The sequence below is a fragment of the Pelodiscus sinensis genome, chromosome 27, assembly GCF_049634645.1.
Source record: "Pelodiscus sinensis isolate JC-2024 chromosome 27, ASM4963464v1, whole genome shotgun sequence".
NCBI lineage: Eukaryota > Metazoa > Chordata > Testudines > Trionychidae > Pelodiscus > Pelodiscus sinensis.
This window is the reverse complement of record NC_134737.1, coordinates 5,036,958-5,050,951: the sequence shown is the minus strand read 5'-3', so window position 1 is coordinate 5,050,951 and position 13,994 is coordinate 5,036,958. Positions and strand designations below refer to the sequence as shown.

At 46.3% G+C, this 13,994-nt stretch overlaps 1 protein-coding gene across 1 annotated transcript in view; it reads left to right on the top strand.

The window, feature by feature from the left end:
- Positions 1-13,994, top strand: part of LOC102449348 (complement receptor type 1-like) — a 73,738-nt gene that overhangs the window by 7,581 nt on the left and 52,163 nt on the right. The window contains 4 exon segments of the mRNA XM_075909848.1: positions 8,394-8,479; positions 10,836-11,030; positions 12,060-12,239; positions 12,923-13,019. Coding sequence (XP_075765963.1) covers positions 8,394-8,479; positions 10,836-11,030; positions 12,060-12,239; positions 12,923-13,019 — 558 coding nt within the window.

Sequence of the window (13,994 nt, the reverse complement as noted above, 5' to 3'; positions counted from 1 at the left end):
ACGTGGTTCTGCGCAAGCGTGGATCGTTCCATGCTGGGTCCTCCAGGGTGTAATCTACTCGTCATGGGCAGGCCTGAGTATTAGTATCAAGATGGGAAAACAGTGAAGTGAGAGATACTGAAATAATCGTGGCAAGTGATCTACATTCTCATGCTACAGAGGAAAGAGCGGGAAATGTCAATGTCATTGCCAGTTGGATCTGGGGGAGAATTTTTGCCAACTGTACCTACTCCTAGACCCTAAGGGAGAACCCACAAACTCAGCACTCTCTCAAATAAAGCTGGTTGCCTCCACAAATATTATTGGGTGACTGTTCCTAAACCTCACCCTTCGGATAGATAAAAATGGAGTTTCCAGCCTGCAGTTGTTCCTGGCCTATTTTTACTGGTTCCTGTGGCAGAACTGTAGTTTGTTTAAACAGGCCATCGCCCTCCCTGCTACTTGTCTGGATTGCATTGCATGGGCTCACAAATGACGTGGATGCAGGTGTTGTGCAGAGTTTAGATTTTCAGTATCCCATATATAGGGGTCTTGTCCAGGCATCAGAGATTGTAATACCAAGGTATGTATGGGGTGGGGGAGATGCCAAGGCCCACTCTCAATTATATGGATCCTGGGGCGGTGAGGTAATTCCCTGAGATTGGGCTGGGTCCCCAGGTCTCTCAGAGGTGGGAATGAAATCCATTGTCCTGTAGATGGTCATTAACCTGCCGTCTGAACAAAGTGGGTTTGACCCACAGAAGTGTCTGAGCTCCTATTATAGGACTTGGTGGATTTCTGTGCGGTAGCCTAGACGGGCCTCAGGTTTAGGAATTGTTCAAGCCTATGAGTTGTCTGGGTTTGAAGAGCAGTGATTAGATCATGGATAGTAAAAATGCTTGAGTTTTAAATATTGAAAAGGGACGTGATGAAGTAGTCACAGCTCAGGGAAGCTGTCTTGTCTACGGTTACGCATGTCGGCAGATTCTTTTTGAGTGTAATTCTGTTTTACAACATAGCAGCAGCATGGCCAAAATCTATTGCTGTGCTCTTCGGTCTTCCCTGCCTCCACAGGTGATTGAAGGGAGAGAACTTGGAGAAATGAACGTAATCAAATGCTTAGCGCATTCTGTAGTAAAGACCAAGGGTCAGTTTTGCCCGTATATTTCCACTTCTTGTACTGGTTTAGCTGGACGTTGAGCTAACTGGACTTGGAAATGCAGTACTTCTGGCTGCCCACCACTGGCAGCGCTGGCAATGGCAGGAGAAAAGGTAACAAGAGCTGCTTGAGCTGAGACAATGTGACACAACTGTACATTCAGAGAGGAGGCTTTTAGTGCTTACTAGAGTTGTTGCATGATTAACCTAGTTAATCTTTCAATTAGTAATGGACTATAATAGTCTTGTGGATAAGGGACAAGCGGTGGATGTGGTATACCTAGACTTTAGTAAAGCATTTGCTATGGTCTCGCATGACCTTCTTATCAATAAACTAGGGAAAATACAATCTAGATGGGGCTACTATAAGCTGGCTGCATAACTGACTGGATAACCGTTCTTAGAGTAGTTATTAATGGTTCGCAGTCATGCTAGAAGGGCATAACAAGTAGTGTTCCCCAGGGGTCTGTTTTTGGACCTGTTCTGTTCAATATCTTCATCACGGATTTAGATATTGGCATAGAGAGTACAATTATTAAATTTGCAGATGATACTAAGCTGTTAAGAGTTGCAAATGCTTTGGAGGATAGGGTCATGTTTCAGCCACCATTCCATAGGACGTGTCTTTGTGGCTTTTTTGGTGGTTTGTGTTCTATAGTTTACGCATCAGACTGTTCCTTGTTTAAAATTTCTGAAAGCATGTTCCACTCTTTGTCCCTCAGTTTTTTGGTAGGCACTTAAGATTCTTAAACCTTGAATCAAGTGCTGTAGCTATCTTTAGAGATTTCAGGTTGATACCTTCTTTACTTTTTTGTCAGATTGCAGTGCAAGTGGTCTTAAAATGAGCAACATGTGCAAAGTTGTCCTCTGAGATTGCTGTAACATGAAATATGTGACAGAGCGTGGGTGAGAAACAGAGCAGGAGAAATATATTCTTTTCCCCTAAGGAATTGTCAAATCTTTAAATAATACTTTTATTTTTAACAAGCCTCATCAGCACACTCTTTTAGGATGGTAGCTGAAGTCCGAAGGGCATACAATAGTTCACAGTATCTGGAGCACAAATGCCTTGCATTGGCTGCTGTAGAAGTGCCAGGGGAATGCCTGTTCTCTCTTTCAGGTGATAAGTTTGTATTTGCACAAGATAATGCTGCCTGTTTCTTATTTGTATTTCTCCCCCTGAGCATGTAAGTGGCTCCCTTGGTGCTGTGCTGGCAGGCAGCTGGGCTACCTTCCAGTGGCCCATAGTTTCTGGAGCCGATCAGAAGGTGGAGTCTGGAGCATTCATTCCCCAGGAGTGGGGTGCGCCCCCACCTGGCAAGCCCCTGACTGGCCTCCACCCATTGCGGCTGCCCCAGTGTGGCTCTCCTCCAACCCCTCAAAAGACTGCCTCTGCGATGCAGAGCCCCTGGTCCAGCTGCACCACCGCCGCCTTTTCCTTCATCTCTAAGCAGCTGCTTGTTCTTTCTTGCCATGGCCAGGTGGGTCCAAGGCAGCCGCAAAACCTGGCAAAGCCATTCCCAGACTTTGGCCTGTTGGAGCACTGCTTCAGCCCTGGCAGGGGCCGAGGGGGGCCTGGCTGGGGTGCTGCAGGACTCACTCGGGCTCTGCTGCTGTGCTAGTGTAATGAAGACTTCAACCCTGCACCTCTGACAAACTCCGCACCTCCTGTTGCCGTTTTTGGAAAAGATGTTGTTGAAGCGAACTACAGGCAGTCCCCGATTTACGCGGATCCAATCTGACTTCAACCCAGATTGAAGCGGCAGCTCCCCGCGCCTCTGAGGCTTTGCTCTGGCAAAGCCTCAGAGGCGCGGGACCCCCCCGCGGCTGCGGCTTCAGTCCGTGAGCTTGTGGTCTGCTGGGGACCGTCCCCAGCAGACCACAGGCTCCCGGACTGAAGCCGCAGCCGCGGTGGGGTCCCTTGCCTCTGAGGCTTTGCCAGAGCAAAGCCTCAGAGGCTCTGCTCTCGGTGTCCCTGGTCTGCTGGGGGGGGGGGGGGGGACAGTTAGTGTGCTCCCCTCCCCCCCCCCAGCAGACCAGGCTTTTGTTTTGGACTCTGGGGCAGAGCAGCTGGGGTGCTGCCGATTGGTCCTGCAGCGCCCGCTCTGGGCACTACTGGACCAACCCGGCAGCACCCCAGCTGCTCTGCCCCAGGTCCTGATTCAGCCGCTGCTGGTCAGTTTCAGCAGCGGCTGAATCAGGATGCCTGGGGCAGAGCAGATGGGGTGCTGCTAGGTTGGTCCAGTAGCACCCAGGAGCGGCGCTACTGGAGCAACCCAGCAGCACCCCAGCTGCTCTGCCCCAGGCGTTCCCAAGTCAGCTTCTGCTGAAACTGACCAGCGCTGACTACAGGAAGCCCCAGGCAGAGTTGCTCTGCCCCGGGCTTCCTGGAATCAGCAGCTGATCAGTTTCAGCAGCAGCTGACTTGGGGACGCCTGGGGTTCTTAAGTTGATTCTGTATGTAAGTCAGAACTGGCGGTCAGTTTCTGCAGTGTCTGAATCTGGACGCCAGTTCTGACTTACATACAGATTCAACTTAAGAACAAACCTACAGTCCCTATCTTGTACGTAACCCGGGGACTGCCTGTACTGGAATCTGAGATCAATACACATCAGCTCTGTTTGCGAAGAACACGCACTGCCTCCCCATTCCTAGTGACAGGGCAGCGCAGTTGGAGCCATGACCAGGAGACTGAAAGGAAAAGATGACTCTGCTCAGAGGACAGATCTCCATAGGGTTGGCTGAGATCCTTGTGCCTGTACTACAAAGGGGACTGTGGCTTTGTTCTGCTTGGGTTCTGCAGCATGTTGCAATTTGGCTTGCCTTTGCTGGGTAGTGTGTTTTTTGTTTTGTTTTGTTTTTTTTATCAAATATTCTGAGAGAGAAACGGGTTTCTCGACTGTTGGTCACATGTCACTGACTCAGCCCTAAGCAGTGAGCACAAGTGACTAAAACATATTTCTGATTTAGTTGGGATTGGTCCTGCCTAGGGTGGGGGGCTGGACTTGATGACCTCCTGAGGTCTCCTCCAGCTCTATGATTCTATGAGCCAACAGGGTCCCTGCACAAAGCACTTTCTAGTCTTTAGAGAATGATAGGGAAAAATGCCGAACAGATAAACTTAGCAACTCTTCAGTTTAGTTCTGATTCACCTAGCTGTAGGTACACCAGAGAGAATCTGGTTTCCTCTAGGCTTTACTGCTAGGAACTCTGCTGAATGGATCTCAGTTGGAAATCCCAGTGCCAGAACCACTGGGAGCTGTACTGCACCCAGGATGTGCTAGGAGTTGACTTCTCTAGTCTAGTTGGTAGAGCAGTGTTGAACTGTTCCAGCTGTAAATTGATCTGTCCTAGCCAAGCAATTTGTAGCAGTTCAGACTGAGCAGGTCTCAGCTCAAAGTCCTCTTTCCTGCTGGACTAATAAAATCATGACAAAGAAACTCAAGCCAAACAGCTGAGATGGAAGGAGAGTTCGGAGCTGTCTGCTCGAGCCCCGTCCAAGTTTGGGAAAAACTCAGACCTTGCAAAGAGCGTGTTTGGCTGTGAGCCTGTCTTCAGAAAGTCCCACACTGGACTAGCACTTCATTTCTGCAATACCAGATGGACCAGACACATCCTCATATGGCGGGCATTTGTTTTCCTGTCCCCTTCCACCCAGCTCACATTGTGCAATAGAATGAGGTCCTGTGCAGTTGTTGCAACCAGGTCATCATGCAGATTGAGGTTAAAGAACATTGTATCTGAAGTCTGAAGGAGAAGCTGAATCTCTTGGGGTTTGTTTTCACTGTCCAAAACCACTCTTTACTGGACTGCAAAACAGCCTTCTAAACTATTGCATTGGCATGAGTTTTGCCAATATTCTCCATGGTTTCCCCAATAATGCCATCTAGTGTTAAATACCCTGATCTTAGGTGCACTACTCCCAGCCTGCTTCTGTACCTTATGTCCCACAAAGACCTCACAACCTCTCCCCCTTCTGCACCCCGCCTCCCTTCCAGATCCTGCAGCCCATGCCTATCCCACTCGCTGGCAGCCCTGTCTCACACACTTAGCCCCTCATTTTTGTCCCTACTCCAGAGCCGCGGGGTGGGGGGGTGAAGGGGAGGGAAGAGGGATGTTCCATAAAATCCATTAACTCCGGAAGTCCACAAAAGTAAATTGGCCTCTGGGAAACCCTGAATCTCAGTCATCCCTGTCCCGTCCCCTCACCCCATGAGGTTGGAGCGTCAGAGGAGTGAGGTTTCTCAGTTGGGGGCCACATCAGTGAGGATTGGGGATTTTTTGAGACTTTTTTTGTTTCTCACTTGTGGGGTCCCCAACTGATTTTTGTGTCAGTGGCACCCGACCCAAAAAAGGTTCCCTACCCTCACCATAAATATAGAAAACACTAAAACCTTTTGAGTTGGACATATATTAATCTTTTACTTTATTTAAAATGAAGTTTGATAAACTAACATGAGAAGGTTAAAATGCTTAATCTGTTTAATAATTTAAGGTAAACCATTCTCCGTAGCTGCAGCACTAGCAGAATGGCTCGGGTATAATTATGTAATTAATGGTGAATTTCCATTAGCAACTGATGGTCTGCAGAAAGATTTACATTGAGCCAGATGGTCCGCAAGCCAAAAAGTTTGAGAACCACTGAAATAGAGGCACCTCCAGCGTCTTCCCCACTGAGAGACAGTTGTATGCTCCTTGCTGCTCCACAAGAGCTCAGAGAGAGTTTGGATCTGTTCCCACGGGGGTGAAATCACCGGGTCACTCCAGTGTGGATGATGGACAGACTCTTTGTGAAGTGGGCCTCATCCTCCTTGATTGGATCCACCTCGTCATCTCCAGCCTGATTCTGGCCTGCATATTTATACCTGCCTCTGGAAATTTCCACTACATGCATCTGACGAAGTGGGTTTTTGCCCACGAAAGCTTATGCTCCTACACTTCAGTTAGTCTATAAGGTGCCACAGGACTCCTCACCACTTTTGCAGATTCAGACTAACACGGCTACCCCTCTGATACTTCCTCATCCAAGCAGTTGATGATTTATACAGCGTGATAAGATGTTGTTGTGACTTATGTTTCAGGGTAAACAAACCCTTTGTGAGCTCTGTGAAGAGGTGAGATGTTTTGACTTCCGATTTCAAGGGATTTGGTTTTCTGTTTTGGGGATGCATGTTGCCTAGATCTCAATGGAGTTAGCTGTGACAACACATTTCTGAGTTATTCTGACATGTAAAGTGAAACCTGTGCTAAAGACCCCACGTCCAGTGAGAGAACGTGTTGCTGTCGGAAGAGTCAATTCAAAGTCCCTCTAGTTTTCTTCACAGATCGCCTCTATCAGGCAGCGGAGCTTTTACCCTTAGTCACCCTTCAAAAATATATGGGACTGAGCAGTATGTCTAGAATACAGGCTTTTGTCGACAAAGAGCATCTAGACTACATCCAGTTCTGTTGACAAAGCAAGCCACTTTGTCGACATGAAAGTGTAGACGCAAAGGATAGTGTAGATGCAATAACTCCTTCTGTCGAGAGAACTCTGTCGACAAAAGGCATTATTCCTCATAGAATGACGTTTACTGCTGTCGACAAAACTGCTGAGTTCTGTCATTATGTTGACAGAACTTGGTGGTAGTGTAGATGCAGATATAGTTTTGTTGACTAAAATTCACTTTTGTCAATAAAGCCCTGTAGTCTAGATACACCCTAAATGTTAACTGGATCTTCTTGGGTTATGTCAACAGATTGTTTTGGGCGCAATACAAGCTTGAAGTATAAATTTCATCAGGCCCTTGGTAAGCAGGTTGGGAAGTGGGCTCCTTTGGCAATTGTTAGGGATGGTTTTCCAGTAACTTCAAAAAACACAGTTGCAGGCATCTCACTAGGGATGTAAATTCCCAATGATCGGTTCACTGGTTAATGTTGGGTCACGCTGGCTTGCCGCTGGCTCCCAGCCCCCTCTGGGGCAGCCCCTGACCACTCCCCATGGAAAGAGGCTGCTCCAGACACTGGTGCAGTCCCTGCCTATGGGATCCCCAAATCCCTCACAGGAAGGGGCTGCTCGATATGAGAGCAAACCCCGTCTGCAGCAAGTGGGGAGCTGCTCCAATCCCCTTAAATTCCCAGTTAATTGGAACCGGCAAGCATCGTCTGTTAAGAGGGCTAAGGAAGTTGTCCCATGAAATTGTGGGATAGTTCTGGATGACTCTCAGGCCATGAGTCAAATGGGGCTGCATCTACACAGCCAAGTAATCTGATCTTTGCATGGTGTCAGGTATCAGAGGGGTAACCATGTTGGTCTGGATCTGCAAAAGCGACGAGGAATCCTGGGGCACCTTGTAGACTAACTGATTTATTGGAGTATAACCTTTCGTGTCGCATCTGACGAAGCGGGCCTTTGCCTACGAAAACTTATGCTCCAGTAAATCTGTTAGTCTATAAGATGCCACAGGACTCGTTGTCACTAATAGGATCCTGGATCTCATCTTGAATCGAGGTTGGATCCTTAGCGCTGGAGTGTCCTGGGCCCCAAGGTTTGGGGCCTGGATTAATGCAATTTCAGTATAGTTTCATGAGGGGCTCCTGTGGGGCCCCAGCCCATCCCTGTTGGTAGAGGACTGTGGGAGGAGTCCTCAGAAAGGTCACGACATCCTTTACTTCCAGTCACGTGTCTGTCTTGATCCTAGAAGTACTACCCCTGCGGATGGGATTTCCTGTGGCAGGTGGGCAGGACATAAGGTGTGTGGGGCATGGCTAATGGGATCGGGGGTAGGGCTAATGTGTCCCCATTTTTGGTTCAGAATATATGGTCACTGTATTTAAAGCCCTTTGTTGCCTTTAACGACTTAGGGCTTGGTCGTCCAATGCAGCTGTGCCACAATACAGTTATAGACAAAGATGCCCCTGTAGGAAAGGGAAAGCCTGTCCATCAGCTTAGCTGTCCATCTCTACAAGAGGTGCTAGTTGTGTTGATGAGAGAAGTTCTCTTGTTGTCATAGCGTGGTTTCCATGGGGGATTAGGCCAGTGTAACTGTCACCCAGGAGGATGAATTTTTCACACCCCTGAGCAACAAAGTTACACTGACCCATGTGTGTAGTGTCGACCGGGCCTTAGCGTTCCTGGGTCCGATAGTTTTAAGTGGATCCCTTTTTCAGTGGTTTGTCTCCACCTGCTGCTTGAAAGAAACCATGTTCCATCTTTCTGGACCGTTAACTAGTTCTTTGCTCACTTGAGTAACAAACTTGAATCTTTTTTCTTTAGGTACAGAATGATTGGACCAGCTTCTGCTCGTTGTGTGATTAGAGGAAGTGGAGTTGATTGGGATAAGGAGGTTCCATTTTGCGAAAGTAAGCTGATTTAATGTTTTAAAAACAGTTCATGTCTGGGGATGGGGGAGTGTAGCTGGCACTATCGTGGAGTCAGTCTGTTCTCACTTTGACATTTAATCTAAACGACAGTAAAACTTGGCTCTTTTTTGAGGACTGTCCCTGTGGGCGCTCCACCTTAGGTGCTTCGGCGCTGCTGAGTCCAGGACGGAGATCTTTTACAGCAGTATCCTTGGCCGGCCACACACGCAGTGAGCTGGTGTGTGTTCTATGCTGGCTACTGTGCATGCACAACTGGCCCTTCTCCTCCTCCCCAGCTCCATCTCTACCACCGCTGGCTACATCACAGCTCCAGCAGTCTCCCTCATAGCCTTATCTTATCTAGTCTGTAAATAGTTACCTTAGCATTTAGTCATATAACTTTAGTCAGTAGTGAGTAGTCAACATTTAGATAGTTTAGTTGAAAAAAACAAAACAAAAACCAAACCACAGATGGAGAGAGAAGTGGCGGCAAGCCACTTCTCTGAGCCAGCCTTCCGTCGGCTCCTTTGGGATATGCCGGGTTCATCTGGCTTCAAGTGCTGCTCTGCTTGTAAAGCAGCCATACCTGTCTCGGAGAGACATGACCAGTGCCTCTGCTGTCTAGGGCATCACCAACTGACTGAAAGCTGCCCTTGCTGTCAGAAACTGAGAAGCCTCTCTATGAGAACAAAGGAGCTACAGATAAAACTAACCATGGAGAAAACTAACAGTGGCATTCCTGGTAGCAATCACGTCTGCCAGACCAGTAGGGGAAATAGCAGCTTTGATGGCGGATCCACCTTACACTGTATTCTGCGGGGATATGGTTGTGCTTAGAACCCACCGCAAGTTCCTCCCTAAGGTACTAATGGAGTTCCACTGCAATGAGCCAATAGACTTACCTGTCTTCCCCAAAGCACACAGCTCTCCATACCCTGGACATCCGCAGGCCACTAGCTTTTTACCTACAATGCACTATGCCTTTTAGTAAAACTCCCTGGCTCTTTGTCTCTTCTACAGAGAGATCACAGGGGCTGCCGATCTCTAATCAGAGATTTGGCTGCATCAAGCTAGCATATATCATAGCCTAAAAGGAGTTAACACCAACTGTACGGACATACCAACACGGGCAGTGGCAGCCACCATGGCATTCCTATGAGGAGTATTGACTGATAACATGGGCCTCAGTATATACCTTCACGCTACATTACACATTGCAAACTTTTGTAGACACGGACATGAACTTTGGCCACACAATACTCATGGCCTCACAATCTCAGCATCCGAAGCTTCCACCGCCTCATACAAACACTGCTTCATAATCACCTGAGGTGGAGCACCCACAGGGACAGTCCTCGAAGAAGGAGAGGTTACTTTGAGATGGTTGTCCCCATGGGTGCTCCACCACCCTTCCACCTCCCCTTTACTTCAAGATACATCATCTCCTGGGCAGAGAAGGAACTGAGGAGCTGAGGGAGGGCCGGTCACGCATGCACAGTAGCCTGCATAGAACACATACTGGCTTCCTGCACGCACGGCCGGCCAGGGGTACTGCTGTAAAAGACCTCCGTCCTGGGCTCAGCGGTGCTGAAGCACCCACGGGAACAAACATCTCGCAGAACTCCAGTTACTGCGGAGGTGAGTAACTTCTCAAGTTTGTTTGGAAAAAGAAATGAAATCATACTGTGATTGACTGTGGGGTCTAGATGACTCCTACAGAATTGACATTTTAAAAACCTCTTTATATTTTTTCACGTCTAATCCAACAGGCTTTATGGCACCTCTTTGCTACTGTATCTGTGTAAACCTTGCTCCTCACTCAGTAAAAGGAATAAAAATTACTTCAGGAAGTCTTGATCCTTCCCAAATCTGTCCACTTAAAATATCAGGCTCTTTTGGAATTAATCACTATTAATATGCCTCTACCTTAATTTGATCTCTTGGATGCTTTCAGTGTATCAGTCATGCTGCTGTGTGCAAGCTAGAATGTGGTGCTGACTCAAAAACCATCATAACTTCGTTTTCTGCTGGTAGAACAGTAGGACCTCTTGAGCTGCCAGGCAAGAGATTTCTGCTCTCTGAGGCTAACTTTGGGAAGGGTCTTACTCTGTTATGGTCATCCTCGAAAGCTGGAGTTGTATGAAGTATCCTCCTTGACCAGTGGCTGTATTGGATTGAGTCAAGCCTAAAAGCAGAAAACCTTCAGAACAAAATATTGTTAAAACACAATATTAAATATACTTTTTGGGTGGCTAAATAGCTTTTGGAAGGATCTGAAATAACGTTCTTAGTGAAAAGTCTCTTCAGTTCAACGTCAATGTAATCTTTAATTTCATGTTGACATTCTTTTCTTCAGCAATACCTTGTCTTCCACCTCCTAATATCGCCCATGGATCCCATAGTCGTGCGGGTGAAGAAGAGTTTGTATTTGGCTCAGCAGTAACTTACAGTTGTGACAAGGGCTTCTCTCTTATTGGAGAGGCCTCCATTCATTGTACAACGAATGATAAAGTCAATGGAGAATGGAGTGGGCCGGCCCCTGAATGCAAAGGTTAGTAGCATCTAATTTTTTATCTCCTTATTCAAACACCTCCGCCCAGGAGAACTGTATTTTCATTGCTAAGTAGCCCAGTTACCTGAGGAAATTTAGTTAGTGCTTTGTCCCTCTAAATACCTATTGTGCAAACTAGTTACTGTTGGAAACTTAATCTCTAAAGAATGACTGAGACTTTCTAAATACATCGTTGTTCGGAACAATTTTACTGCTAATATATCCTGTATTTGTGTGTGTCTTCTATGGTCCAAGATTGCAGTTAATTCTTATGCCACAAACAGTTGATTTTAGGTGAAGCTAAACTAGTAAAGTAAGGTTTTGGGTTTATGCCTATTCAAATGCTAAAGTGGGGAGTGAACCTGATAAACAGGGTCCTTTGGCAGCTTTATTTTTCATAACTGTATGGGAGGGCTTCTTGGCAGTGAAGACTCATGGTTTTGTGAGTTCATATCACAGCTATCCTCATTTCTTTGGTGGGTTAAATAAGTCCTGTGCCATCCTCATTTTGGAGGCTGCCATCAGTGTTCATGCACGTTATTGCATGTAACTAACAGTACTTCTAAGTCTTGGAATTCAAGGAGCTGCCGCAACCTGGTTTTTTTTTTGATGGGTTCCCCTCTGAACAGCTGAGATTGTGAGGCTTTTTGAGAGGCACAAGGAAGATTGGCTAACTTGCTGCTCAGTATATCTCTGCCCTTTCCCCCTCTCCTTCCAAAAGTAGGGAAGTTCCATTCCAGAATGGGATCACATGCAGACCTTTTATAGCTTGCCCTAAATTTCAGATGCCTTTGTACAATAATGATGTGTAGCTAATGGGATGGGAGGAGTGCTGATACCGTAGGTTTTGGTGCTGTCCTATATATAGACTAACAGTTTTTACAAGGGAAGATCTAAAGTTGCATAACTTCAGTTTAAAATACATTTTGATACCACCTGTAGTCAAGTATCGGGGCTTTTTTTTTTCTTCTGTCCCCACTAACTGCTTCATGTGCAAAATGGTCTAATACTGGTACTTTTAATTTTCAGTGGTCAGGTGTCCAGAGCTACAAATCAAAAATGGAAAAAAGCAATCTGGATTTGGACCTAACTATTCATATGGAGACACAATAGTATTTGAATGTGATCCTGGTTATACCTTAAGTGATAACCCTTCAGTTAAATGTGAAGCTAATAGTTCATGGGTCCCATCTTTACTAGCCTGCCAACGTAAGTATAAGCAGTTATGTTGAGCCTTAACATGTTAATATTTAGGAAGTTTGTTGGTTTTTACTAGCCACGTTAGAATGATGTCAAGTTTGAGGGAGTCTGTCCCTCCTTTTTTGCCTTAGAAATAACACATGTTGCACCTACAACTTCCCCTCTAGAAGAAGCAAAAGTTACTTCTCGGAAGTTGCATGAACTTTTGGCTACTTAAAACCTAGAGATTTTTATCATGTGGTTTCTACAAGACTGAAAATGGAAGTGTGACTGTCACAATGTATATTTCATATCTAAATTTTAGAATTTAGTCATTCACGATCGCTAATATAAATAGCGTTTTTCTCTCTTAGGTTTTAAAGCACAATTTATTTCTTCATCCACCCACTGACAGAATCCTTGGGGTGCAGCCAACTGTGATATGGTTGTGTCCCCTTAAATCTGCAGCCTGGGCTGTCTCTCTCAATGCTTTGCTAGTGACAAGAAGCAAACCCCTTCAGGACTTGTGATTACTCATTACCACTTCATGCGGAGACCCACACCCAGCTAAGATTGCATGAATGCTCCTAGATCCACTCCACACAATGTTCAGCGGCATCCTATTTGCTCATAGATGGAAAATCTTAGAGGAACCACCGCTTGGGGTAATTGTTGCTATGAAATGGAAAATCCTAATTCTAGCCTTGTTCTAGGGAAATCGTGCGGTCATCCAGGAGAGCTGAAGAACGGCAGTGTTATTGCAACAGATTTCCTGTTTGGCTCAGTGGTCCAGTTCATATGTGAAGAAGGGTAAGTTTCCACCTGCTTGAGTTGACTACTTGTGCTTAGTTTGTGCAACATAACTGGATACTCTCCTATTCCCCCATCTCCTGTAAGCAGGCTACTGTTTCATAATAAGGCAGCACTCCTGCTTCTTAGCTCAATTAATGTAATTTTGAGTAGTAGTAGTGTTGGGTGAACACAAACATCTTCTGTGGGGATAGGAGCCAAGTGAGCAGGGCAGCCCTTGGAATGTCTTGGCTTTTCAATCTGCTTGGAATGATTTTAAATGACTGCAGTTTCCTGAGTGCTATGCAGCGAAGGGACTCGATGGCCCATCTATCTGCAAGGACACACCCAGCTGGGAGAGGCCTGTAAGTTGGCTGGGAGAGGTCTCTGGGAGACCGCCCCTGAAAACTTCCACACAATGTTCAGCGGCAGTCACAAGGGCAAATAGGATGCTAGGAATTATTAAGAAAGGATATCAAAAAAGATATTTTGGCATTAGAAAAGGTTCAGAAAAGTGCAACTAAAATGATTAGGGGTTTGGAATGGGTCCCATATGAGGAGAGGCTAAAGAGACTGGGACTTCTCAGTTTAGAAGAGAGTAGACTGAGAGGGGATGTGATAGAGGTCTATAAAATCATGAGTGCTGTGGAGAGGGTGAATAAAGAAAAGTTATTTATTAGTTCCCATAATAGAAGAACTAGAGGACACCAAATGAAGTTAATGGGTAGCAGGTTTTAAACTAATACAAGAAAGTTCTTCTTCACGCAGCATGTAGTCGACCTGTGGAACTCCTTGCTAGAGGAGGCTGTGAAGGCTAGGACTATAACAGAGTTTAAAGAGAAGCTAGATAATTTCATGGAGGCTAGGTCCATAAAAGGCTGTTAGCCAGGGGATAGAAATGGTATCCCTGGCCTCTGTTTGTCAGGATGGAGAAGGATGGCAGGAGACAAATCGCTTGATCGTTGTCTTTGGTCCACCCTCTCTGGGGCACTTGGT